General features: G+C 36.1%; 1 protein-coding gene across 1 annotated transcript; it reads left to right on the forward strand.

Moving 5' to 3' along the window:
• Positions 1–348: 348 nt before the first annotated feature.
• LOC104910367 (uncharacterized protein C8orf34 homolog) lies at positions 349–26,272 on the forward strand. The gene is made up of 5 exons (XM_031552883.1): positions 349–430; positions 5,204–5,277; positions 16,823–16,943; positions 20,681–21,171; positions 25,847–26,272. The coding sequence occupies exons 1-5, from the start codon at positions 361–363 to the stop codon at positions 25,955–25,957; spliced, it is 867 nt and encodes a 288-aa protein (XP_031408743.1). The 5' UTR covers positions 349–360; the 3' UTR covers positions 25,958–26,272.
• Positions 26,273–26,371: the final 99 nt, after the last annotated feature.

Here is a 26,371-nt window from a genome sequence, read left to right on the forward strand (position 1 = left end):
ACTGGAGCCAGATGGAAATGCCTGTGTCCAGTATGGGGCAGCCTATGTCCTCTTCTTACTAAGGCCAATCCTGGCAGCCGCCCTGCCACCAACACCTTGACACAGTACAATCCTATTCGTTTATTTAAACCATGTAGAATTCATTTGACTGTTTTCTAAAGGCTAGTTCTGGTTATTACATGCTCTGGAATGATATGGTTGGACTGTGGATGCTGACTTTTTAGCAAAGCTACTCTTTTAGTTAGGACAGTGTTCTGTATAGAGTATGTAGTCAGAATTAATATTTTTATGTATCTTATCTATGGAGTTTGCCTATGTTTTTGTTCTGTTTTTCCACAATTTAGATTACAAGGAGATAATATGGCAGAAAGGACAGAAGAGGTCTCCATGGTATCTCAAACTTCAGAGCTAGCTATGTCAGACTCTGATGGTAAGTTAGATATTTGCTGCACATCAAAAAAGCAAACAAACAACAACATTTTGTATGTAAGAGTTAATTTTATGTCTACAAGAGAAGATTAAATGTTTCCAAAGGGTGTTACTGGGCACATGAACTCAGTCATGTACACTTAAATCTATTAGAAACGTCCATAATGTAGTTTTGGCTATAGCTCCAAAATAATTCCTCGTTGTATTTTGGAAATGTCTCAGGCTAGTAATTTTGAGTCAGTTTCTTAGTAGACAGTTTTTATGTTAGCACGGAATTTTGGATGTAACATAGCTCGGTACTATAGACATGTCCTGTCCATTGGCAACTGGCCCGCATGCTAAATAACAGTCTTTGGAATATTTAATTTAGTAGTACAAATTCATTCACAGAACTGAAATAATATATAGGAAAAATAAAGATTTAAAGAACTTCTCCTCTGCTTCTAAACTCAGTATCAAAAGTACTTGCATGGTCTCTCTTAGCACTGCTGGCAAGAATTAAAAACATGACTCAAAGAAGTTTTTACAAAAACTCAGAACAATTTATTTTCCTTGTGTGCACATAACTACATGTTGTGCTAATTTAGTCAGGACACAGCCCTATTTCAGTTTCTGCTCTGGTTCTTAACAAAACACCTGAAATCTAATGGAAAAAGTACTTCCTAAGGGATATCTTGCCAGAGAATGCCCTGCTTTCTTATGAAAGATTATCTTGATGAAGATTATCTTAGCTGTCACTGAAATGGAGATAGGAAAGAATAGAAGTTTGGACAGAGATTCTGCAAAAGATAAATCATTCCGTCTCTTCTCCTACTTCAGGGCAGAACCAGAGGAGTCTATTAACTGTAAGATTTGATTTGTAGTTTCATCTTCAGTAGCTGTAGATAAGTTAGTCATGTTGATTAATTAATATAAAAGAAATTGTAACTGAGAAAGTTTTGTTATTTTGAATTGTTCTGTTAAATGTCTATTATTTAATGCCACTAGGTGTGACATCAACCTGAGCTTTTATACATTTTCAGGTTTGTAAAGCAACATGTCAATATTAGTAACTAATTTGTCTTCAAATATACTGATTTTGTGAACATACATGGTTTAATGCAGTTATACAATTCATTTTCCTTTCATTTGTCATTAATTGCTTCATTAAAAAAAATTGTTAGTGCACTCAAAATCTCAGAATATCATGCTCTTACACGTTTGATGAAGTTCATCAGTGAGAGAGACCCAGATTGCTAACGTAATTGAAATCCTTTCAAAGAAAGGCAAAATTCTTCTGTTATGAGAGCAATCCCAAGGCGAGGAGATGATGATGGCTTGTTTCGGATTGAGTATGGAACTTGTACAATTGAATATCAAACAATTTGTTTTGAACAGGCAGATCTCTGCCTTCCTTTTCCCTTCCTGTGTACCTTTGTTATTGTAGTGGAAATATACTGCTGTGTCACCCCATGAAACTGGAGGCTCATTTTTGTTTACTGGGAGCAGAAGGTCAGTAAAATAGTAGCTTGTCGCACAGTCACAGTGACAAAGGCACTAGGATTAAAGAAGATGAAACTGTCAGAAGATCCTGGATGCTGACTAGCATTGAAGCTGCGTTTTTCATGGTCACAGAGTGTGGACCACAAGAGTACCGTAGCCACTTTAACTTGGACCACTTTACAGGCTTTTGGATATTCTAAGTATGATTAAAAGGGAGAGGAATAACCCTTTCCCCAGAGACAGGGAATAAAACTTAGGTAGGTGAGGCAACAAGATCCATGTTGTTATTTCTCATCTATCTCATGTCTGTAAATACGCATGAACCTGTTAGCTGTATAGCTAGTAAACAGCATCGCCTCTAGGGCAAAAAGGCTGAGGTCAACAGTAAGGTACTGCCAAATTTCTGACAAGAGGCTTTCTCAGAAATGTTCAACCTTTACTTTTTTTGTTTTGTTTTGTTCTCTTGTTTTTTTTTTCCTAAAATGTTGGCTAGTAATATATTATGATTAAAAAAAAAGAAAGAAGGAAAGAAAGAAAGGAAAAAAACCCAACATCTGGATTTTACAAGAAGGCACAGACTAGAAACAGATGTAGGACCCAGGCAGCTGCCTATTCTATCTTTCCTATAAATGCAGTACAGTTCTTGTTTTCTGTGTATCTAAAACTAAATACGTGAAGATGATAAAATATATTGTTAAAAAAAACTCTAAATAGCCAAAGCATTGTGTTGGATTTCAAATTTTAGTTATGTCCTAAATGTTTGTATTATATCATAAAAAAGACTAGCAGGTTTCAATTACCAGGTTTATTTGAATTTATTTTCTGCTCCTGTTGATACCAATGACCTAACTGAGAAAACTATGAGTTGCTAAGTGCTGATGTAAACCATTCGTTCAGGAGTGTGCAAGCAAGGTGCTAATGTACAGCAAAGTTGAGACAGCTTTCCTTAATGATTTCTTTCTGGGTTAGTGAGAAATTGTTAAGTTGTTTGATCTGTAGCATCTCTCTTGTGGATGAACCAGGTTCAGAAGTAATTGGCTGCACATCTGATCTAACAGCTCTTTATAAATAAGCTTACTAAAGCAATTCCATCCCATAAAGTCAATGGAATAGTCTATGTAGAAAGATCATCTGCAGCATCAGGCACAATACTGACTCCACCAACAATCTCTATCTGGCTCTAATTAACCACTGCACTGATTTCCCTCTGGTGCAATCCTACTGAATTGAGCAGAGTTATCTTTGATCTAAGCAGTAAAAATGAGAGGGGAATCAGGTCTTAAGATCAGACGGCACAAGATGCTCTAACACTGCTGTTTCACTGTTCCAAGTGATACCCATCAAAACTGTTTCTCTTTCCCATTGGACCATCTCACAGGAAATAACTCAGGGAAGAATTTAATAGTTATGTTCCTGATTTTGATTAGTGCACTGTAAACTTCCCCTGTAGATACCAAGCCTCCTGAGTTTGTCTCATGGTTCAGTCTTCCTATAAATCTTCTTGTTCTGTACAGATAGATATTGCAATTGGATGGATCCAGTACAAATCTGTGCCTGACAGTCTCCATACTGCTTTCAAGGTGGGGGAACTGTACAGGTCATATACTAATGTGTGGTTTTTTGAACTTAGATATGAAGAAATGGTATCACTAAAAGCATGTGTTCATTTAATCCTGCGTGCCTCTAAGTACAGTGGGATCTTGTTTCACTGGTTTCAGTCTCTTTTGCTGGCAAGTGCCATATACACTTTAAGTACGAGCCACTGTACAAGGCAGGAAAAAAATGAAATTATTGCAAAGATCTTTGCAGTGAGTGCATTCTTGTAGAAGGCTTAAAATACCTAATGAGGGAGTGAGCTCTGAATGCTAGGGAATGAAAAGCATTGATCTTTAAACTTTTTAAACTGCCCAATTAATCTGAAAAAGAAAAAGCTGTTTGTGGCATGAGCAGTATGCAACACCACATATTTCTGAGGTGTGAGCAAAGACTTGGCTTTTTTTTGTGGCTTTTCCTGGAACAACATATTAGGACTGATAATGATGGTTTATGCAGTGCTATGCCACAGTATGCATGTGGTATTTCTTATTATATTAGATCTACAGATTGTGCTATGATACGTAATTAGTTTGCTAAATAAATTCTGTTAAGTAATTTTCACATCAGTGCTTAATTCCCTATCAAACAGCAGCCATAAATTTCTATTATTTGTAGTAAGCCAGCTCCAGTTTCAACCTGATATGTTTGAAAATAGTAGGATATGTAGCTTCCACAGTTTGCTTTGCATTAAAGTGCCAGTAAAGTAGAAAGTTGAAAACAGGCATTTGGATGGAAAAGTTTGAAATTTGAGAAGTTCAAACAGAAATAGGGCTCTATCAAACATATATAGTGCTATTCCAGTTGGAACTGCATGACTAGGATAAAAATTAATAAGGGTAAAAATATGGGGGATGTGAACCAGGTATGGCAGTGGCAAAAAATGTGGCTTCATCTCCCAGTTCTTGATCAGTTTTCTGAACACTTCTCCTCACTGCATCATCATCTCTTTTTCCCCCACTTTCATTTGCATTTGCAGTGAATGTGGTAACCATAGTTGCTGTGCTTCAGTGCAGCTGTTTTTATAGTAAGTATAGTCTGAGATGTTTCAAACATCCGGGCACTCTGGAAACACGAGGATCTCCCTGCTAAGTGTCTGAATAACAGCAGAACGCAGGGAAGATCAGGGCATCTTGTTTTTTACATAGCTTACAAACAGCATCTAAGTGCCTATAAGGTTAGGAGGCAGTGAAACTGCACAGCATGTCGCTTAGACATTGCTTTCTCTGGCCTAGGTACATGAATTGTCTTTTAAGACTTTACATGTGTGTCAGAGGCCTTCTGAATTTCTCACCAAATGTTGTTGTTTAACAAATGTGACAGTATGGGCAAAAATTACTGCCTGCGTGGCCTTTAAACATTGCCTAAAGCAATTGGAACCTGAAAATCTACTACTCCATTGTGCAGACAAATAATATTTCGTTTTAGCAGTAAAAATAACAGATAACCTATAAAACTGCAAGCAGATAAATGAGGCTTGCTTGTCACTCTATTCATGTTAGAGACACTGTTCCTCATTGTATTAAGCTTATAACTTAAAATTAGTCATAAATTAATATCCATTCAAGTGTAACTAGAAAGCGTTGCTTTTATGGTAGCTGCATTTATCTTCCCAGCAGTTAATTTATAAGTATTCTATTTTCAAAGTGAGTAACGGTTATTTAATGCAATTTATTTCTTTTCTACCTCATTGGAACAGCTCAGGTACCTGGGGTTGAAACACTTATGGAAGATATTGATGAATTTGAGAGTGCCTCTCAAGTGACAGCATCTGTAAGTAGATTCCCTTATGAATAATCCTGTAATTTTTTTTTTTAAATAGCTTGAGAAAAATGAGATTTTGTATAAAGTGCTTGTCTGCGCTCTCATCTTAAGCAAGGAAAGCATAATTTGCCTGTTTTGTCTATCTCTTTAGCATATTCAGTTCTACGGCAGTTCTAATTTTTTCAATCTAGAAAGGGTGATATTTTGAAATCCATTATTACCATCTCATATGAAGTCATATCTTCTTGGATTTACATGTATAGCTCCCATTGAAATTTCAGTCATTTTAGACTATGTCAATATGGTCTTGAATGTATTTAAATGGTTAACTCTCAGTGTACCAGTTTCATTTTACAGAGTGTATTTTACAAATTTAACAGAACAAAAATAATTTAAATTATAGATTTTATTATGAAATTTCTCATTTTATCTCCTCAGTCACTTAGATTTTTGGTAACGTTAGTTTGGAACCTAGTAAATCAGATATGCCTTTTAAAACTACAAGGCTTTGTTTAAATAGTGCAATACTACGTTTGTAATATTTCCCTCAGTTCTCTTTTAGAAATTTGAAACATAAGGAAATCTTTGCAGATTTGCAGAAAATATAGTTGTCAATAAAATAATTTTTTGAAAAATGACACAGTCAGAACTTTGGAGTTTGTTATATTGCTTCAGAAATTTTAATACAATTTAAACAAGTGGTTGTTTCTTTTGAAAATACAGTATTTTTTTAACATACTTTTATGCAACTGTAAGCAGAAGCATTAATTCCACTTCACCCATAGCAATTGTGTTTTTAGCACACTTTAATGTTGACAAGGTAAGTGAAAAGAAAGGCTCGGTGTTTGTTGGCTATGGAGAAAGGCAGTAATGAAGAAAAGGGGAAAACAATGACCATACAGATGGATGTTGCAGACTTTCAGGCAGCTAGCTACTAGTAATGCTTAAAAAATTAAAAAATTGTAAAGTACTTAAAACTAATTCCAATCTGAGGTAGCAAAGCCACTGACAGATAGGGAATTCCAGATCAATTTCTAAAGGTCTTTGAGAAGTTGGACTGTGAGAAGCTTACAAAGCATTTGTGGATATTGGGCAAAAAGAATGAGGAGAAAATCTTCAGCAGCCGTGGCTTTGAGTTTCTTGTTCAAGCCTCCTTTCTGCTTTTCTTTTGCAGTGAACAGAGTTATATTTTGCAGCAGTTTCTTGTGATCTTACACATGAATTTCTTACTGAATTGGATTTCCTGTTGCAGCTACCAGCTTTCATTTCTCAGTTCCACAGACATGTAGCATAGGCAAAGAGCAACAAATAAATTGAATTGCATACAAAAATGAAGATAACAAGGAAAATAAACGGTCATTGTATTGATCAGTGAAATCTTACTGGAGAAGTATGCACCCTTCGGCTGATTATTTTCAGATATGCATTCTATGTTTGCATGCTTATGAATGCACATAAATGTATATAAATTTAATGTTCTGCTGGTTGTAATCATAGAGACGTATTTACAGACATAGGTAAAGTTGCCCACAGCAGTAGAGTGCCAGAGGCAGTGAACTTGCCTGGGAAGAATCCCTGAAATCCACATTGGTTACTGCTGTTTATGCCAGTGCTGCAAAGAGAAGTCAGGACCGTAGCCCTGCAATATTTGAAGCTGCTGCTTTGCCTACACATCCTCATTCCTAAGGCATGGGCAACTAGGTTCCCTTTCCTGAGCTCTTGGAAAGTTCCTTTGTCTCAGTTATTAAGGAGCTGGAAGCCAATAACTGTTAGTTCATCTGCTTTTAGAGTTTGTGTTTTGGATCTTTCAGCTATTGTGTAAATAGTGTGATTAGCTGTTTGTGTTCTTTTCTGTCTTTGAAATGGCTGTTACCCAAGTAACACTCAGCTGTCAAGCATTATGTTTTTGCCTGTATCTGTACCTAATCAAAAAAGAATAAAATGATTAAACTTTTGTTGCATTTTAGAGATCTGAAGGAATAGAGATCTGCTCCATGGTCTCCTAATAACTTCCAGTGAGGCTTACTCTGTGACAGTCTTTACATACAAAAAAACAGAGACAGAGCTAAGGTTCTCCCTAGAAAACTGTGAAGATAAATGCATTCATGCAACGAATTCCCACAAATTCTTTAAAAGATTAAGAATGATGCCTGTAAAGGGCCTTAAGAATTGATACTAAAATATGTTTTCATGAGTTTGCATAGTTTTCAGATGTTATATGAGATACTATGGGAGATAGAAGGTGAGGAAGAAATACAACGAGGAAGAATAAATTTGATGTTAATCAGACACTTATCATAAACCAGACAAATTGATTTGTGACATTTACTCAAATGTGCATATTGCCTGTAAGAATTCATGATCTAGCTCAAGGTGTTCCATATTTAATTCCAGTACTGCATCCCACTAGGGTAGTATGAGTCTGTCGCTAGTTAAACTAGTCATTATCATAAATTTCTCTCTACTCACGTATATTTGACTTATCTTCTTTAAACGTGCCTCGGCCTACAGAGAATAAATCTTCTGAGAAAGATTGTGGGATGAAGCAGCAAGGATTATGCAAGAGAATGTTCAGAAAATCTTCAGAATAGAGCTGTGTGGATCCTTTTTTCATGCTCTGTGTAGAAGTTCTCATGTAAGATCTTTGGTATGGAGACTAAAGTAGCCTGAATGACAGTATTTAGAAGAAATAAGGAGTATCTGTCTATAACATGGCTCAGTGTAATGTGTAATATGATTACATTGTGATTTTCTTGTAACATTCTGTATTTCTAGAGAGTCTGGAAGTTTTTGGAATCAGACCTTTTCCACTTGAATGTCTTTTTAGCAGAATCTTTTGCTAAGCTTTATTTTTCTCAAAGAGAATTGATATTTGAAAAGTGGAGAACTTATTTGTCAGTGCTGCACAATCCCAAACAAAGTGTACTGAATGGATAAACGAGTAAGGCTACCAGAAAGCAGTTTGGAGTACTTACAGGAATCAGCACTCTTCCCATGTGTTTTGCAAGGACACAAAGCGGAAGCAAGCATTCAGGATGTTCTTAAAGATTCTGGTTTACTGCGGGGATATTTTTCTGACAAATATTTAATTTAAGAAAAAGTGCAAGGCAAGATGCAAAGCTTTTTTTGAGATTTTTTGCCGTGGGGCTTTCTCAGAGTCCTACTTTACCTTCTATTTCTGTAAACAACTTTTATAAATATTTGGTTAGTTATCTTCAAGAAAACACGGAAGCGATGCTAGGGAAAAGTTTGGTCAGATGGAATTCTGACAGTAATGGAAGAATAAAGTATCCAGGGAATAACCTAAATTTACAGTAACTGAAAGAGTAGGGCAAGTACACTGTGCAATTGACACTGTAGCCCTTGTGTTCTTGAGTTACTTCTTTTACCACCTGGATCTCGTGCTTATTGTTTTTATTCAAGTAAATCTTTGCATTCACTCATCTTGCTTTGCATGTACACATGAAAAAGGTTTATTTTTCTTTGCAAATTATCCATGCAAGGCAAACCAATGCAAGTGAAACAGAAACTGTGGGAAAAAGAAGTCGTTTAACTCCAAAAGGCATTTTTTGCGTGAAGTTGGCTTGAGTTTTTGGTCTTTATTACTTTGAGAAAAGTGCACTAATGAATCGTTTTATAGCAGTGTTTTGCTTAAAATAGATCCTTTCCCATTTTTCCTTCTCCTTTGGAACTTCTCTGTTGCTTTACTAGAAGGAATATACAGAAGGATTTTCTGTAATATATATGGAAATTGTTGATGGGAATTCATTTTGTGAAATGATTTGAAGGTTCCTACAAAAATCAAGCTTTTGCTTTTTTGTATTGATCCATGTTGAATACAACTATATTCCAGTGATACGTAGCTTCCATTATAACTAATGGAAAATTTCTTAGGTTTTTGCTCATTTTCTCAGGGAACAATCCTAGGAAGTAACTTAATGCCTGTAGAAGTTCGACTATAACCAACAACTTTAAATCACCTAAATGTCACTATTTAACTAAATATTTTTTTGCTGGATTGAGGTCACTTATAGCAATTAGAAGGTTAGCTATTAAAATAAATATTTTAAGGCTCCACTGCCACATGTTGAACAAGATCAGTGTGACTGTCAGGTAGCATGAATTAGAAAGGTCATATTTATATACTATACATACAGAATTACTGTAGTCTCATACTATTATTTTTTTTTAATCCAACTTCACTTTTTAAAGTATGTGGACATTCAGGCACATAAAGTTACGTATTTTTAGCCTTTACACTGTAACTCATATAAAACTAATAACAATAATAAATAATATTACACAAGTGCAACTCTTGTGCAGCTAGTCCAATACGAACTGCAAGTATGTAATTTTAATTGCAAATAGCTAAATTAACAATACAATGTAATAAAAGAACTTAATATCAAGTTTATTGGGAAACGGGTAATATTTCCTGAAAGTTGTTAAGCAAGTAGTTTAAATTATGTACCTTGAACTTCTTTGCTCTAGACATCATCTGTGTGAAACAGATTTCACAAATTACACATAGCATTTTGTCAGCACAATTACAAAGACTTAATTTCTTTCTTTAAAGTTCTGTTTTGCTTTAGAGAGCGTGTGAAGTGCTCAGCAATTCTTTCTCACTTCTTACTCACTCATATTTCTTTTTACTGACATCATTTTGTGTATTGCAGAACCCAGCATCTCAGGTGCATGCCCGATCCCAGTGACACATGGTATGGCTGCCCAGCATCCCTGCAGGGTCCCCCAGCCCATGGCTGGAGTACAGTTGGCAGAAAGCCCCATCCCCTTGTGGGCTCAATTCCTCCAGCCCCATTGTCAGGCACTGTGTGCAGCTTTTGGTTCACACTTCCAAGACCTTCAGTGGTGTAGGCAGAATGGCAAGTGTGTTCTGAACTGAAAATACTCCCAATTTAAAATATTTAATACTCCAAAAGATGACTTTAAAATGATTTTTCTGCAGTTTAAAAATTCATTTAAAAAAAAAAATTGAGTGCCTTATTTTTTTGTTTCTAAAACTTTGGTGTCTTTGGAGTGACAAATTGAAAAATATTGTTCCAAAAAGCAGTAAATAAAACAAAATTGAAGCTTACAAAAGGTTATTCTAGTTTTAAGTTTGAAAAGCTGAAACATGTTATACTCAGGTGCCCATACAGTTCCTCCTTCAGTCTGTAAGTAGAAAACTTGTGTGTAAGTTAACCCAAACTACCACTTTTCTTGTGTGAGGCTTAGTGTAAAATGTTGCCTGCCATGGGAAGCAAAAAGCTTATAATTTCAGTTACGTGGCATTTCATGTAGAATGGGCCCTAGTGTGGGAAGATGGGGCTTAGAGGTGGCTTCTAATGTTGCATCAGACCTCTGAGAGGTTTATCGTTTTAACAATAACAAAAAAAAATGTGTTGACAAGTTCACCTTCTGTGCTTGAAGGTGGAAACTGAAAGATGAAAAATTTGGTGATCTCTTACAAAATAACGTAAATTATGTGAAGAACCTTCAAACAAAATATTAAACAAAAAGTTCAGCTGCTGAATAACAGTTGTTCTTGCCGCTTCTTGGTCAGATGAAATGGACACTTGGAAACAAATTGGTGAATAAATGATACTTTTTGCAGTGGGAGGATTTTCCATCACGTGTCTGTTTAAGATATTTAGGCCAGTTAGAGAAGAAATAGTAGATTATAGATAGGCAAGTAAGTGTGGTTGTCTTTTCTATGCTGTTATCTCCTGAAATTGCCAATGACAATTGCACTAGATTAACAAAACTATGCAGAATAAAAAGTTCAATCAAAATGCATTGCCTGTGTTTATAGTCTGCAAGGAACTAGGATTGAATTTTCACCTCCTTTTCAATACTTATACATGATTACCTTTTTTGTTTTGACATGATTATGTGATTCATCATTTATCTATCATTTAAATAGTCTTTAAAAATGAAGAAGCCCTTGTGAGGTAGGAACATCCCCTATGTCTGAGAAGAGAATGTACACGGTTGTGCCTATGGATACTTATATGTTTAACTCTGAGGTAGGCCAAAATGAAACAGAAGAGTAGCATTCCATCATTCCAAACTTTTAATGGACAGCAGGAAGGGCTAATTTACTTTCTAACAATCATTTGATTTCCCAATGGTGTTGAAGGTAATTTGGAGGTCTTCTTTGCCTCAGATAATTTGAAATGCTGCATCTCTGCAGAACTCCCTGTGCGTCGATGGGGGATTACACACAAATGGCAGCCCACGTCACTGCAGACGTTCACATCTGCACTGTTTTTACCTATACTGATGTATGCTGTCAAAATGACATTGTGCTGCAAATATTGCAGTACTTATATTGATCGTGGAAAACTTCCTTATTCTTATGACCTCCTTAATTATGTTTGTGTACCAGCATGGCTTTCCCAGTAAGTTATGATATTTTCCAGAACTTCAGGGAACCAGAGATGACAGACATTCCCTTTGGCTTTATCTTTTGTAATTTTTTTATTTTTTTTTAGGAGTAATTTGGCTAAGCAATCTAAGTAAAGAATATGCTGATGAATATATTGTTAGTGAAGAAATAATGATCCTCTGTAAAGAAAACCAATTAGGAAATGGATGCATAGTTGACCTTTAAAGTTGACAAATGGCTTTGTTTGAATGTATTTCTAGCACAGAGACTTTGCCTTACCTTCAAAGTTTGAAGGTGATGTGAACAGCACACAGAGCTGTTCCTACAAACTAAAAAGGCAAGGGTGTCTTTCAGGAACATCTTCGTGTTTAGATATAAAATCTTGTTAATACGAATAGGCTATTTATAATTTTTTTGTTAATATTAAAAAAATCTTAATGAATAATTGAGGGCAATTGCAGTTTGGAATATGCTGAAGGAATTGAAAAGGACTATTTCTATATACACACTTTATACATACATACTAAATTTTTCAATTACTTTCAGTCTACTGTCATTATCAATAACATCTGAGATAACTGACATTAGTGTTTTATCTCTGCTGTACTTGGCCAGGAGATAAAGGTTACGTTTTGATAAAAATGGAATAGAAGGGTTTAAATTAATGACTTGCAACCCTGAATTTCTCTCCTAAGTGACATTTCTGAACTGCTACCACTTATCCAGTGGAGAGGAGGGATACCAGTGAATTCTGCTGGTGATGTGTGAATTCATTTTTCCTTGCTAAAGCATTTGAACTGTTGTACTTCCAAAGGCTTCCTGTTAACATCCCCTACTTTCAGCTTGCATTTATCCTTTAAGATCAAGATTATTGCATACATTGTTGAAGACACTAAGGAACTCTTTCTTTATTTATATGTTATTCACTTAAATGAATTCATAGTCTTAACATGTAGTCTTAACATCTCCTTCTCTGGAGATATTCAAGTCTCACCTGGACGCCTACCTGTGCGACCTGGTGTAGGGAACCTGCTTTGGCAGGGGGGTTGGTCTCGATGATCTCTAGAGGTCCCTTCCAACCCCTACAATTCTGTGATTCTGTGATTCTGTGATGTTAAGAGAGAATTTTTATGTTCAGTATTATTTACAGAGGAAAAAAAAAGAAAAAGAAAAAACATTACCTGAGTCTGCCTTCAGAAAAACTGAAATCGTAGAATTGTTTGAGTTGGAAGGGACTACTAAAGGTCATGTAGTCCAACTCCCCTGCATTGAACAGGGACACCTGCAGCTACCATCAGGTTGTTCAGAGTCCCGTGCAGCCTGACCTTGAGTGTCTCCTAGGACAGGGCATCCACCGCCTCTTTGGGCAACCTGTTCCAGTGCCTCACCACCTTTACTGTAAATAACTTCTTCCTTATATCCAATCTAAATCTCCCTTCATTTAGTTCAGAACCATGTACCCTTGTCCTGTCGCAACAGACCCTGCTAAAAAGTCTGTCTCCTTCTCTCTTATAGCCCCTCTCTAGATACTGAAAGGCTATTCTCAGTTCTCCTCCGAGCCTTCTCTTCTCTAGGTTGAACAGCTGTAGTTCTTTCGTCCTGTCCTTGTAGAAGAGATGTTCCATCCCTTGGATCATTTTTGTGGTTCTCTTCTGGGCATGCTCCTACTGGTCATCTCTCTCCTGCACTCAGGACAGTGTTGTTGCTTATGGTCTTGGACATCTAGTTTCATGAAGGTGCAAAAAAATAATAGTAATACACCAGTTTTAATGTCATAATACACAGATTACTTTTTTATTCTAATAGTTTCAGATCATGTTTTCTTTCTATCAGGTGTTTAATTGTAAGAGTATTATAAGCACATAATTTGAATTAAATGGCTACTATTAAATATCTCATCTTTCATGGCTATTATTGAACTATTATTCTGGTCTCTTTACAGTGCTGTTGTCTCACAAAATGCCATAGGCTTATGATAATACATGGTACAGAAAAATGCAAAGAAAGTGTTACAAAATTTTTGGAAAAAAGTTGTCCAAAGTTGTCTCACTAATTTCACAGTGTTGAAATGGTGCATCTGGAAGATAGATATGAATGTATTGCTTTAAAATCATTTCCAACATTAATACTTACTCTCCAAAAGAATGTGTACATCTGTGTTGTGCACAGAACTGAACACAAATTCTGTATTCTTTGTAATTGTATGTGAAGGCAGACACAAGCATTTACAGAGTGCATGTGTGTACACAACTTGGTGTGCCTGTATGTGCTTGTGCACAGCCATTCCTATCTTTTTTATGTGAATCTATGTAAGGTTGAAGCATGCAGAAGTATTGCTGATGTTTCATAATCTTTGTGATTTTGAGTCTCCTAATTGCAATTTACATTTAAATGTTATTCACATTTTGTAATAAACATCTCAAGCACTGTCATGGTGCTTACATTAAAGAATCATTTTTCTCCATTTACTTCAGTTTCTATTACAGATGGGCTAAGTTGCATTCATTCATTCACCTTAGTTGTATGCATATTGATGCATATCAAAAAAGTATCACAGAGGAAAAGGTAGAATGTAAGAAGAAACATTAGAGGTTTGTAGAAGAGAAAGATTATCTTCAGAAATAAAAGAAGATGGAGGCTGAGAAAGTCTCAGAAGGCAACATTTGCAAGTGTTTGATTCTGGAAGCTAGAGAATTAGTGAAATCTCATAATAATTTGTTTACAGTAAACTTGAATAGAGCTGAGAACACTGGATGAAAAGTTTGGTCTTCAGCTATTACCACAGATGACTGACTAGCTTTTATTCTGTACTTCATCAGAGTTATGTTTGTGTGTGATACTGTGTATTCAAAAAGAATTCATCCTGCTAGACTTGGGGAATTTTTCGCTCTATTTTTCTTCCGTTAATGAAGAGTACTTCATTAAACTTAAATAAAAATGGCTGTTTCCCTCATAAAAATCTGAAGGTTAAGACTATGTGTAAAAACAGATTAAAAATTCCCATTCCCATCTCTTATTTAGTTTCTTTTGTTTCAGAGGAACTGCTCATAGAACAAATTACTCTTCTATCTAGCAACAGATATGGATTAACTAAAATCTGTTAGAAACAAGCATGTAGAAATATGAGTAGTTTAACACAGATGAATATTCCTTAGTGACCTCAAGAAGACACATTATCATATGGATGGAGAATTCTCAAATATGAATGAAGTGGAAAATTCTTAAAATCTCAGGTGAATCAAGTCTAGTGACGTGTCTGAAATAAATGTATTTGCAGGATAACTTCCATTTCTGACTAATTTACATTTTGTTTGTCTCTTCCTGTTTATTTGCCTGGAATTAAATGTGTCTGACTCTAACCAGAGCAGAACTGCAGTAAAAAGCAACTGGCAAATTACGAAATGCTAACTGTGATCTAAAAACACTGTGTGTTACTAACAGTAGGATTGCCTGCAGCTGTGAACTATTTCATATTCTGGTAAATATGAATAGGGGTTTCTTTTAATGTAAGAATATGGAACTTCACAGTATAGCTGTTGTTTTATACATAGGAATCTATGTTAACAAATCTTAAAGGTACATGTCTCACAGTAGTCAGTTAAATACAAGACAGTGTTTATGTCCTCTCTTCAATCATTCTTCTCCCTGCAATTACATCAACTCAACGTCTTTGAAACCCTGGCCCCTCTCTGGATTTGTTTGATGTTTACTGAAAGATTCAAAAATCAGTAAGAGGAAAAAAATGATGAGACTTCTGCATAAACTTTGTTTCTTCAGGAAATCAGGGAAAGCAGCAAAACCTCCTATACTTCAGATGAAATATTTTGGTATGCTAATAAAGTAAAATTTATTTCAGACAAGCTGTTAAGTATGCTTTGTTTAATGTATTTGTTTGTGGTTTTTTATGACCAAGTCTTAAGCCATTCTATCATATACTTCTGGTGTATTTCAAGTAAGCATATAAAAACCTATTGAGTTTACCTTATAGTATAAGGTACAAGAAAGTACCTTTCTTGTACTTCCCAGTACAAGAAAGACAGGGACCTGTTGGAGAGGGTCCAGAGGAGAGCCACGAAGATGATCAGGGGACTGGAGCACCTCCCCTATGAAGACAGGCTGAGGGAGCTGGGTTTGTTCAGCCTGGAGAAAAGAAGGCTGTGGGGTGACCTCATTGCTGCCTTTCAGTACCTAAAGGGAGCCTACAAACAGGAGGGGAATCAACTCTTTGGAAGGGTCGATAACTTCAGGACAAGGGGAAATGGTTTGAAGTTGAGGGAGGGAAGATTTAGGGTGGATGTCAGGGGGAAATTCTTTACTGAGAAAGTGGTGAGGTGCTGGAACAGGCTGCCCAGAGAGGTTGTGAATGCCCTGTCCCTGGAGGTGTTCAAGGCCAGATTGGATGGGGCCCTGGGCAGCCTGGTCTAGTATTAAATGTGGAGGTTGGTGGCCCTGCCTGTGGCAGGGGGGTTGGAGATTCGTGATCCTTGAGGTCCCTTCCAACCCTGGCCATTCTGTGATTCTGTGATTATATTTTAAAACTTTTTAAAAATTTAAAGTTTTTTTTTTTAAACTGAAATAGTATTGAATGGTTTCCAGAAAATGCAGGTAGCTGCATACCGCAGCATTCAGTAGTGAAATGATTGGGTAAGTGGTCCCAGCATCCCTTTCAAGCTTCTGTGTTGCCATAATGCTTTAGTTGCTATTCATCAAAGGAATACTTTGTGATAAAATGGCACTGGCAATTTTGATGATGAAATTCTGTGATGTTCCCAGAAGCGCTGCTTTGCAGAGATACTGTGCCAAATGTAGTAAATTAAAGTGGAACCCCATTAAGTAACTTGCTTAGAATGTAAATCATTGAAGAATTTGTCCTATTAAGTTTTCTCAGTATGGAATAAGAGCTTGTGTGTCAGTATATATGTAAATTACTCTAGAACTGTTGATTTTTACTGCTGCATACTGTTTATGTTATTTCAGGTAAGAAATTATAGGTTTTAATTTTTTGCAGATGAATATTATATACTAATTCTACACAAAACTCTATCAGATTCACTATTTTAAATGAGTACAGCGCGTCACTCCCCCTCTCCACTTCTTTTTTATTGTTTCACATATAAATATGAAAGTGTATTTAAAAATATTCCATTTTATTTCTATATGTTTAAGTCTCAGCCAGTTTGGACTATGGATGCCATGGGTGTCAGATCTGGTGGTTCCCCAAGAAAGAAACTCTTAAAGGACTCCTTAGCAGCAAAAGAACTTCAGACGATGGAAAAGCACCTAGCTGGTACGTATGCTAGCAAGGGACGATGAAACACATAGCAGACCTCACACATCTATGCCAACATTTTAGACAAAGGAAAAGAGATAATCTATTTCAGATGCTGATGAAAATAGATAAAACTTCACATTTCCTTCATTGCAGAGAAACAGTTGTTGTTTGTGCTTGTTAGTTGTTCTTTGTAATGAATATTTTTTTATCTAAGGTTTAGTCGTATGGTATGGCATACAGCGTGGTATTCCTGTGGTACACATGCTACTTGTCAAACAGTAAACTGTGCTTCACAAATCAGCTCTGTGAAAAGTGATGTAGAACTAGAATATAAAGACTGTTGAGGTAAGATGGAGAGAGAAATGAAATTTTTCTGGCCCTTCTTTCAAGTCCATCACAGAACAAGGCAGAGAACTTAGCACTTTCAGTGTCATTTTCGAAAAGATTTTGGACATCTGTCTTACCTATGAAGTTGGCCTGGAAGGGTTGGGAACTGTAACCTCTTTAGAAAGAGAGTTGCAACTGTTTTACTTCTGTCTAGGAGCTGTTGTAGCTGAAGTCAAGTAGAAGACATGGGCTGTGAGCACAGTGAGGAACAGAAAAAGCTTTTGCTTAGAGTAGAGCAAGAACTAAAAATGGTCCCTGTGTGTTGTGGCAGGTATCACTTACAAGGGATCTGGTCAAGTTCTCAATACTTTGATTTACATCTGAACTGGTAGCATTTCCATGGCTGTACAAGTTGCCCTTGTAAGCAGTGTACTCTGAAACATGCAGATCCTTGTGTCCATAGACAGAGTTGACAATAATAACTACCATGTTGAATGGAAGATAGAATTTTAAATACTTAATTGGTTAACAATGTGGATTCTTTTATTCTCTGACATTGTCTGCTGTGGTATGATATGCAAGGTCTTCTCACATCAATGCTGTTGTCATTTGGCTTTGCGCCTGTACTTCAGTAGCACTGTATGGGGGGTTCAGGCATTTTACCATCCAGTTGTTTGGCTGAGAAATTCACAAGAGTATGGCTCTGTTATTAGACATTGGACTCTCCTATTCCTGTTAATTAATTAACCAATTAACTTCCTCTTACACCAGTGCTGCTTGGGACAATTATTCCTCTCACTGACAAGCGTAACATAACTTCCATGAGGAGTCAGCTCAGAGGATCTCAGATAGTAAAGCAGTATTTTGCTTAGTCTTATTTTTCTGGCAGATTTGAAAAAACAAAACAAAACAAAATGATATCAGCAAGTCGTCATCTTTCTTTCACTAAGTACAGTGGAATCTATTAATCCTATCCTGTACTATGCGGTCATTTAGATGTTTTCTGAGGCTTGGGCTCATCTAATGGTAAGACATAGTCCTGCCTTTCTGTTACAGACTACATGCTGTAGAAAACTCTCTTTAAACACTGGCAGAAGTGGATGCCTATGATTAGCACCAACTGTCAGCAAGTTCTTCAGTGCCTTGTTATTTGAAAACAGCATTTTTTGCAAAATCAGATTTTGAAGCAGTTTTCCTTTCCTTTGTTACATGTGGTCCAGGGATACTTTTGTCAAAAATCCAGTCTCTTACGTTACTGTGGCTGCTTTATATCACACACAAGTGGTAATTTTTTTTTTTTAGTTAATTCCAATGACTTGCCCATTTGGTTTGTTATACTTATTCTGTGGTCATTGCATAATTCTGGAATATGATTTATCACAAGTAGAACTTCTAGGTGCATAAACAGTTAGTAGTTGCATTATGAATGATATTCTTATTCTGGCATTTGTGATAAGCAAGTAAAATGCTTTTGTGTTTTTCTGATGCATTTTTATTTCCTTTAAATGATATTGACAAGGGATTTTAAAAAGTCCTGCCATAAATGAATTCTGGTATTTACTGAGTATCAGATAATAACATAAGGCTGGAGATCTGTGATATTTTTCTTTCCCATCTGATTAAAAAGCTGATGTTGAAGTTAAAAAAAAAAGAGAGAGAGAATGTATGTTAAATATACAATCTTGTCTACTATGTGAAATGAAGAGAACGTGAGCCAGAATATAATGTTTAGTTAGCTGTTATTAAATCCTTAAAAGTTTCAAATAATTTCTTAGCATACTGAATCAACATGGGGAAGTTAGAGATCTGGAATTTTGCAAAGACACAACCTAAATTGAGTCTTTAAAGGAGAGTATTCCTTATTTGGTTCAAATCACATAACCCGCATTGTCATTTATTGGCCCCTGGATTTCAGCCAGGCATCTTACAAATTCCAAACTGATATGTATTGATTTTTGTTAAAGCATAATGGAAGAGTACTTCAAGAAATAATTATTTCAAAATGGAAATAATTTTAAGAGGTCAATTTTTAATAAGATTATTGTGAGATTAAGATGGCAATTAGAAATATTCTGAACTGTGTGCTGGGAAGAATAACTACATTTTAAAATTTGCTAGCATCTTTAAAGAATTGAAAGACTTTTTTTAATAATAGTATTTTAAATGTGAGAAATGTCTTGTATCAGAGTAGTAACGTAAACCTTATTTTCCTGTTTTCAAAGTGTAATTTTAAAAGATATTAATGTTAGAGGTGGCACATCTTTAATTGTTTTACCTTAAGCATTGTTTTTATACCTAGTGGTAAATAGAAGTGCAAGAAAATCTGATTATTTTAATAAGCAGTTTAGAGTGTTTTTATTTTAGAACTTTAAGGACCTGAAGTTATTATTAGAAAAACAAAAATGAAAATGCTCATTTTATATAAGTTCACTTAATACATCATTAAATCAGTAGAACCTTGCTGATTTATGGCATCTGGTTTGTAGAATTTAATGAAAAATAGCATTACTTATCGAAACCAAGTTACAGTGGAGTAAATGTCAGTGAGAGTAAAAATTCAGAACAGTTGTGTGAGATGAAATGAACTTGAATTGCCTTCTTCACATTTTTACTTTCAAGGACCTTTCAGTGTAGTAGCTATACTAACCTGAATTCCAGCTACCCTCATCTAACTTAGCTGAATATATTTCATTTAATTCATCGGAATCATTAATATGAATTAAATGAATTCAGAAGATAATTTGCTCACTACCGCTAAATTGTTCTGTTTTTAAATAGGATCTTATTTCACACAGCCCTGAAGGGAGTAGAAACTGGAACACCAAATGGTGACCACCTTTCTTCCTTAAATTCTAGACCTTGGTGACCCCTTCAACTGCTGTAGCACTGAAGACAAACCAGAGCACAAAATTCAGATCCAGGCAACATTACAGACCCAGATGTGCCAGAGGTCAGGAATTGTTGGCCCCAGAGTTCAGTTTGGGCAATAGACAGGGACGTCAGAAACATTAAGTCTCATCTTGCTCCCGCTTTGGATTGCACATCAGTGCAGATGAGAATTGCAGATTTAGCTCACAGCTTCATCTTAACTTGTTGCTAATGAGAAACTGTGCAAAAGCCACAGAGAGAAGTTTGATTAAATGAGAGAGGTTTTCATAGGTAGTGAAACTCATAGCTAGATGGTTCAGTTAAATGGTAATAATGCATTTCTGTGGGATAGATGGGCTTGCAGTAAATCAACTGTGAATAGATTCTAAGGACATAATTGTCAGACCATTAATTCTGGTGCCTTGTGTTTTAAGGATGAATAGATTTTCTCTGCAGAACTACAAGATGTCACGTATAATGAGGAAAATCAATAAGAAGTTTAAACCTGAGAGAACTGAAAGTGAGGTTTTTGTTTGTTTATGTGTTTGTGTGCTCAGATATTGAAAAGGACCTAGCGCTATGGGAAGAAGCAAGGCTCTCAAGAAGCCCTAGCATCCAGCATCACAGTTTAGGTACATCTGATCCTCAAGGCAGTCTTCAAGCTACACAGGGCCAAAATCCAAGGCCAGCTCAAATGGGAAAAAACATTCAGCTCCAAGGAAACAAATCGCCACCACTGCCCACTAACAGCCGAGCACAGGCCTCAAGTGTTACAAACAGCAGGCCTCCGACAGCTGGTGTGCAAACCAACAGGCCATCGACTCCATCAACGCCGGGGAGCAGACCTGTGACCCCAAACAGCTTGCTGTCACGACCGCTCACTCCTAGCAGTCAAGGAAATAAGGAAAGCATCATCAGTTTGCATAGAAGTAGATCTTTGACGTCAAAGAGCCAAATGGGGAGGACCCTCAGCGCTGCTTCAGGGCTCTCTGTGCAAATGAGTGGAGATGTTGTCACTGTCACTGCTCAAAGAAGCAGTTTGTCAGAAGTAAGATTTTCAATTTAATGTTTTGAGTATGGTTAAGAGCTATTACAACATGAAGACAAGATTGTGTTTTACATTGAAATGGTGTCAATATACCTAATGTTAGTGTTTTGAAAAGAACTTGAAACATAATACTGAGCACAGCTGCAGGAAATACTGCTCGACTTTGAGAAGTATTGATGAGAAAATTTCAGGATTATTGTGGAAATTGTAATGAAACACTCATGCCCAAAAATTTTCAGAGATTGGTAGGATTTTGCCTGCATAATGCACTGCAGATATATTAGCCTTACAGTTTCTGAGTTGCATATTTCTGGACTATTAAATACAACTATATCTTATCTTTATGATTCCAGGGTATTTTTCCTGCTGCACTGACAGTGCATAATATTTCCTTGGTCTAATTGTTCTTTTTTTTTTATATACACTGGAATGATTAGTTAGTCATTGCTGAATGGACATATTTTCTGAAATAAAAAGCTGAACTGTAGTGGGAAAATGTCCAATATTGCTGAACGACTGTCTAGTACTATTGTGCATGTTAGCTAGACTTATTCAGAGCATAAGAACTTCCTGTCTTATATTAATGGCTTTTAAAGGATTAGTATTTGTATAAAAAGAGAAGTTAAAGTATCTTGTAAATTTTGAGTGGGATTCTCCTCTGCAAACCTTAGCTGCCTTAAAGATAACTTTAGTGTGTAGGCAGTGGAAATAAAAGAATCTGTGAAAGAATAGCCCTGCTGTCTATCTCAGATGCACGCCTCACTAAGATGAGTTTTTCTCAGGAAATGCCAGTCTGATGAGAAGGATCTGTATGTTTAGTGGTGGAAAAAAATATCAGTGCATTAATCCCATTGCTTGAGCTAGTTCTCCACCCAGAACTGGAAATCCAACTTCAAAATACAAGGATTAAAGTGGCTAAAATTGATAGATTTTCAAGCTAGAAATTTTCCATGAAAAAAATCTGTGATTGTAACAATTTTTTTTAATTTTTTTTATTTTTATTTTTTAACAATACTCTTTGTTCCCTGTTTGGAGGGATGAGTGTGTTTGTGTGATGAAATTTTCTCACATACTGAAAAATGAGAATTGAAGTTCATTTTGTAACTAAGAATGTTCAGAAGAAATGAAAGGTTTCATTGCTTCCCACTAAAAAACTTCAATTTTATTTTATTTTTATCTTTTCTGTTTTCACTGATACATAGTCAGGTAATGTCAACTTCTGTTGTTGTAATGGATCCTGGAAGTGCCATGTAATGAGCACTACATCTCTGCCAAGGGACAGCAACTCTCAGATCCCTTCTGATCTTTCCTCTAACAAGGGAGACAGTTAAAAATTCTTATTTCCATAGTATTTGCTGGTAACAGTAATGATAATCTCGAAAATCTATTTCTATTTGCTGTGATTTGTTATTTGTTTGCCAAATCCCAAACTTTACTGATACATCTTCTAGAAATAATGTCTTGTTATCTATTTTTGATGCGTGCATGTGTGTCTAAAGTACTTTAAGAAAGCAGCAGTAATATTAGCCTATTTTACAGATGGAATAACATGTCCAGTCTCATCCAGCAAGACCACTGTAAAGCTGTATCAAATATCAGCATTCCTGTGCAAGATTTTATCCACTGTTACAATCCCTGCTAGAAGTGACAAACTTTTCTTTCTCTTTGCTTACTGGGCACAATAGCACATTGGCTGCTGGTGACCCAGATCCAAAATATGTTTTTCCCTTCCTGACACGTGCATGTGACCTTTGACTTCATCAAAGCTCCCTTGGGGACTAGCTCTGATTCCAAGGGGAAAATGGGTTCATGCTGGAGATCCCTCAAGTTTCAAAAATTGGTTGATGGAGATCTGGCCAACCTGTAGCCAGCCTCATGGTTGGAGGGTTCTGCTGGAAGCTTTGGGAGCTCTTTTAAGCCATCTTTGCCCATTCCAGGTCCTGCTAGCTTAGAAAACACAAGAGAGTAAGGACAGAACATCCCCAGAAAGTATTGCTGTTCAATAATACATCTTGCTATGTTAGAGGTATCCCTCTATTTCTGCCCATGTGATTTCGCTTTGAGCATAGAGTCAAAATCTGGAAAATCTAAGGTAGCCTGAGGAATGTGAACAATGAAGTTCTTTGTATTTGTGCAGATTACAAATGTATAAAACTAAAAGCTGATACTGTATATTATTTTGCAACTTTCATTATAGGTTTTGTATCTTCTTCCTGTATAAAAACAGTAAAATAAAATAAGGGAAGTTGCCTTTATTCTTCTTAGACTTAATGGGGTGAGCAGGGAATTTCCATTAGATGTGAATGCACTGTGTTACGTTATGAGCCCTGTATGAGATACTTGGATAATATTTTGCAAAGAATTCTGCTTCCTTGCTCTTATGTGGTGTTAATGGAATTAATCAGTACATAGCTGGTATATATGATATGAGAATAAGTCAGTTCAAAAGGAAGCAGCTACTGAGTACCATCTGCACATTTTATCATTTGGAGCTTGAATTAGAGAATACAGTGTATGCATGAATTTACGCTGTCACTATGCCATTTATGAGGATTTTTATATATATATGTATTTATATATCACTAAATACATTATACACGCTTCCTAGTTTGTAATATGTTTCAGAGTACGATAAGTCTAAAATACAAAAATATTCAGAGTACAATTCAGAGTTCTTAGTAAGTTTTAGTAAAGTCCATGCTGGTTTAATCTTGTTATAGCACACATCTTAAATAATCTGGCAAATACTTAACATATCAGCTGTTAAGAATTTTATTTTAATGCTCAAAACTTATAATGATCTGAGATTTTGTGGACAAGTTTCTGCCTCTTGGCACACATAGTACTACAAAGTTTTAACAGGTGTGTTTTATTATCAGCTCTGTTCAGGCTGAATTGAATTATGGCAAAGAAATGCTACCTAGAGAAATAGTTTTATTATCTCTATAAAACTAATAAATCACAGCTCCAAATCCTTTTGCAGAGATATTTTTATGCACTGGCTGTATCCTTTGGTGTTCTGTATAAATTGACAAAGGAATGCTGAATACTGCTTATCTCTTCAGGATGGATTCCATTAAAGTGACACAACGCTGTGATAGTTATCAATAGCCGTTGAGATGAAAATACTACTGACTCCCTTGTTTGCCATTACATTTTCTCAGCACTTGGAATTTTAGTCACTTTATTCATCCAGGCACCTTGAAGTGCTGTTCAGTGATACTTATTGGTCCATCATTGTTAATACTGGGAGATTTCAGCTGATATGAATACAGCATTGGTTAACACAAGGCCTCTTCCTAATCACAGGAGTGCAGAGCACCACTCAGTATCACAAGGACTCTTCTTGGTACTTCCATTCTCCTCTGCTGCCTGTCCCCCTTTTTCACTCTGTAGTTTTGGAAGATTGAAAAGCATGCTGACCAGTGTGAGAGCCAGTCGCTCCTGCTGCAATAATCCTGCCCTGTGAACCAAAGCTTTTTCCCATTTCAGTGCTGCAGTCAGCAACCTTCTCAGATTGTGAAAAAGTTATAAAGTTGAATACATGCATAAGGCTGTGTCTGCTGCCTGAGCTTCCTTTTCAGTCATTGCAGCAGTCTTTTGGGATTTTTTAACAGATTACTAAGAGAATTAACAGTTCTATTCCACCAACTGAGAGACTGGTTTCCCAGAATTGAGTAAAACAAACCTAGTTTATATTTTTAAACCAGATGGCTAAGCAATAAAAATAATGCTACGGTGCTGCACAATGTAACTTAACTTGGAATATTCTGGTTTTCAACTGCTAGAAAAACGAGACGGGGCTTGTAGCTTCCTTTTCTTTTAGGTGACTGTAAGAATCTGGCTAGTAATTTTATGATATCTGGCCACTCCTTGAGTTGACTTTCAGAAACTTGACTTGCATGTCTGAACCACTGCTGAAATGAAACTGCTTTTTGGTCTCATCTCTTACCTTCAGTATTGCAAAAGAATCTGTCGTACTTCGTGTGAGTGTACATGCTTACATGAATGTAATATGGAAAAATATTTTTACACACATACATATATTTTGTTAGAGGTGATGGCAAAACATTTTAAAGGCAGGTACAGATTCTTAACTGTGTGCTACATTTGTATTTTGATGCTTAGAGCTTTATGGTATCTGAGAGACAAAATTTTCCATAGCATTATTCCTTCCTAGGCTTTCTACTTCTACAATAAAGCCATATGTTCTAAATCAGGTTGCAGATACTTGTTCTTACAGGATTGAAGACAGTGAAAGTTCTGACAAATCAAAGCCTTGCTTAAGCAAATCATTCATGATTTATCTAGGCATGGTCCAAGAATGGTGCAAGAATAAACAGAATATCCTCATTAATATTTTGTTTTGTGTCACTGCATTTCTAAGATGAGTATGTATGTATCTCTGTCTATAGCAGATAATTAAATAAGTAGACTTCTTTTTTCCCTGGAATAAATGAACAAGAATTCCATTACAAAAAGTATCTGGGGATCCTGAATAGCATCTACATTCTGAGTTTACTTCACAGCAAGAATATGTATATATATGTTAGTTTAGTTTAGTTTTAATTGAGGGCTTTTTCTTATCCAGTTAATTCAAACTGAATTACTACAATCTGCATTTGCACAGTACCACTCTATGCCATTTTATCTAAAATAGATCTGTTTATGGCAGGATGAATTCTTACAACAGCTTCAGCTTGCTCATCAGCCTTGGATGTTGCCGAGTGATACAGAAAGTGAAGGAGTGGAAGCTGACCAAGACAAATGTAAGTATACTTGTTAGGAGCTGATGATATTTCAAAAAACTTTGAACTTTTTTGTATCACTAAATCTTGCAGTGAAGTCATGCCTGCTCAGAGGAACTTTCCTCATAAGAAGCAATTACTCATTTGTTTCAAGGCTGAACGTTACAGGATTGTTTTCCATAAGCTTTCCTACAGACACTGAGCATTGACAAAATGATCAGGGACCACAGCTTACTTAGCTAAGTGAAGTGATTTGTTCTGGAGTGTTAAAGTAGTTGTTCCAGGGAAGTAGCATGAAGTTGAAATAGGTGTTCTGTTCAGTAAATCTGTATTGACCAGGAGAAAGACAAAAAAAAAAAGAAAAGAAAACCAAAACTGCGCATGCATACACAAGTCCAGTAGCTCTGAAAAATAGGGCCTTCATCCTCATTAACTCTATTTTGCCTGCATTT

Source organism: Meleagris gallopavo, chromosome 3, assembly GCF_000146605.3.
Source record: "Meleagris gallopavo isolate NT-WF06-2002-E0010 breed Aviagen turkey brand Nicholas breeding stock chromosome 3, Turkey_5.1, whole genome shotgun sequence".
In the NCBI taxonomy this organism is placed as follows: domain Eukaryota; kingdom Metazoa; phylum Chordata; class Aves; order Galliformes; family Phasianidae; genus Meleagris; species Meleagris gallopavo.

Coding starts and splice junctions, on each gene's coding strand:
- LOC104910367 (XM_031552883.1), top strand. CDS start 361: ATGGCAGAAAGGACAGAAGAGGTCTCCATGGTATCTCAAACTTCAGAG. Junction 16,944..20,680: donor GATGGAAAAGCACCTAGCTG/GTACGTATGCTA, acceptor TTGTGTGCTCAG/ATATTGAAAAGGACCTAGCG. Junction 21,172..25,846: donor AAAGAAGCAGTTTGTCAGAA/GTAAGATTTTCA, acceptor TGTTTATGGCAG/GATGAATTCTTACAACAGCT.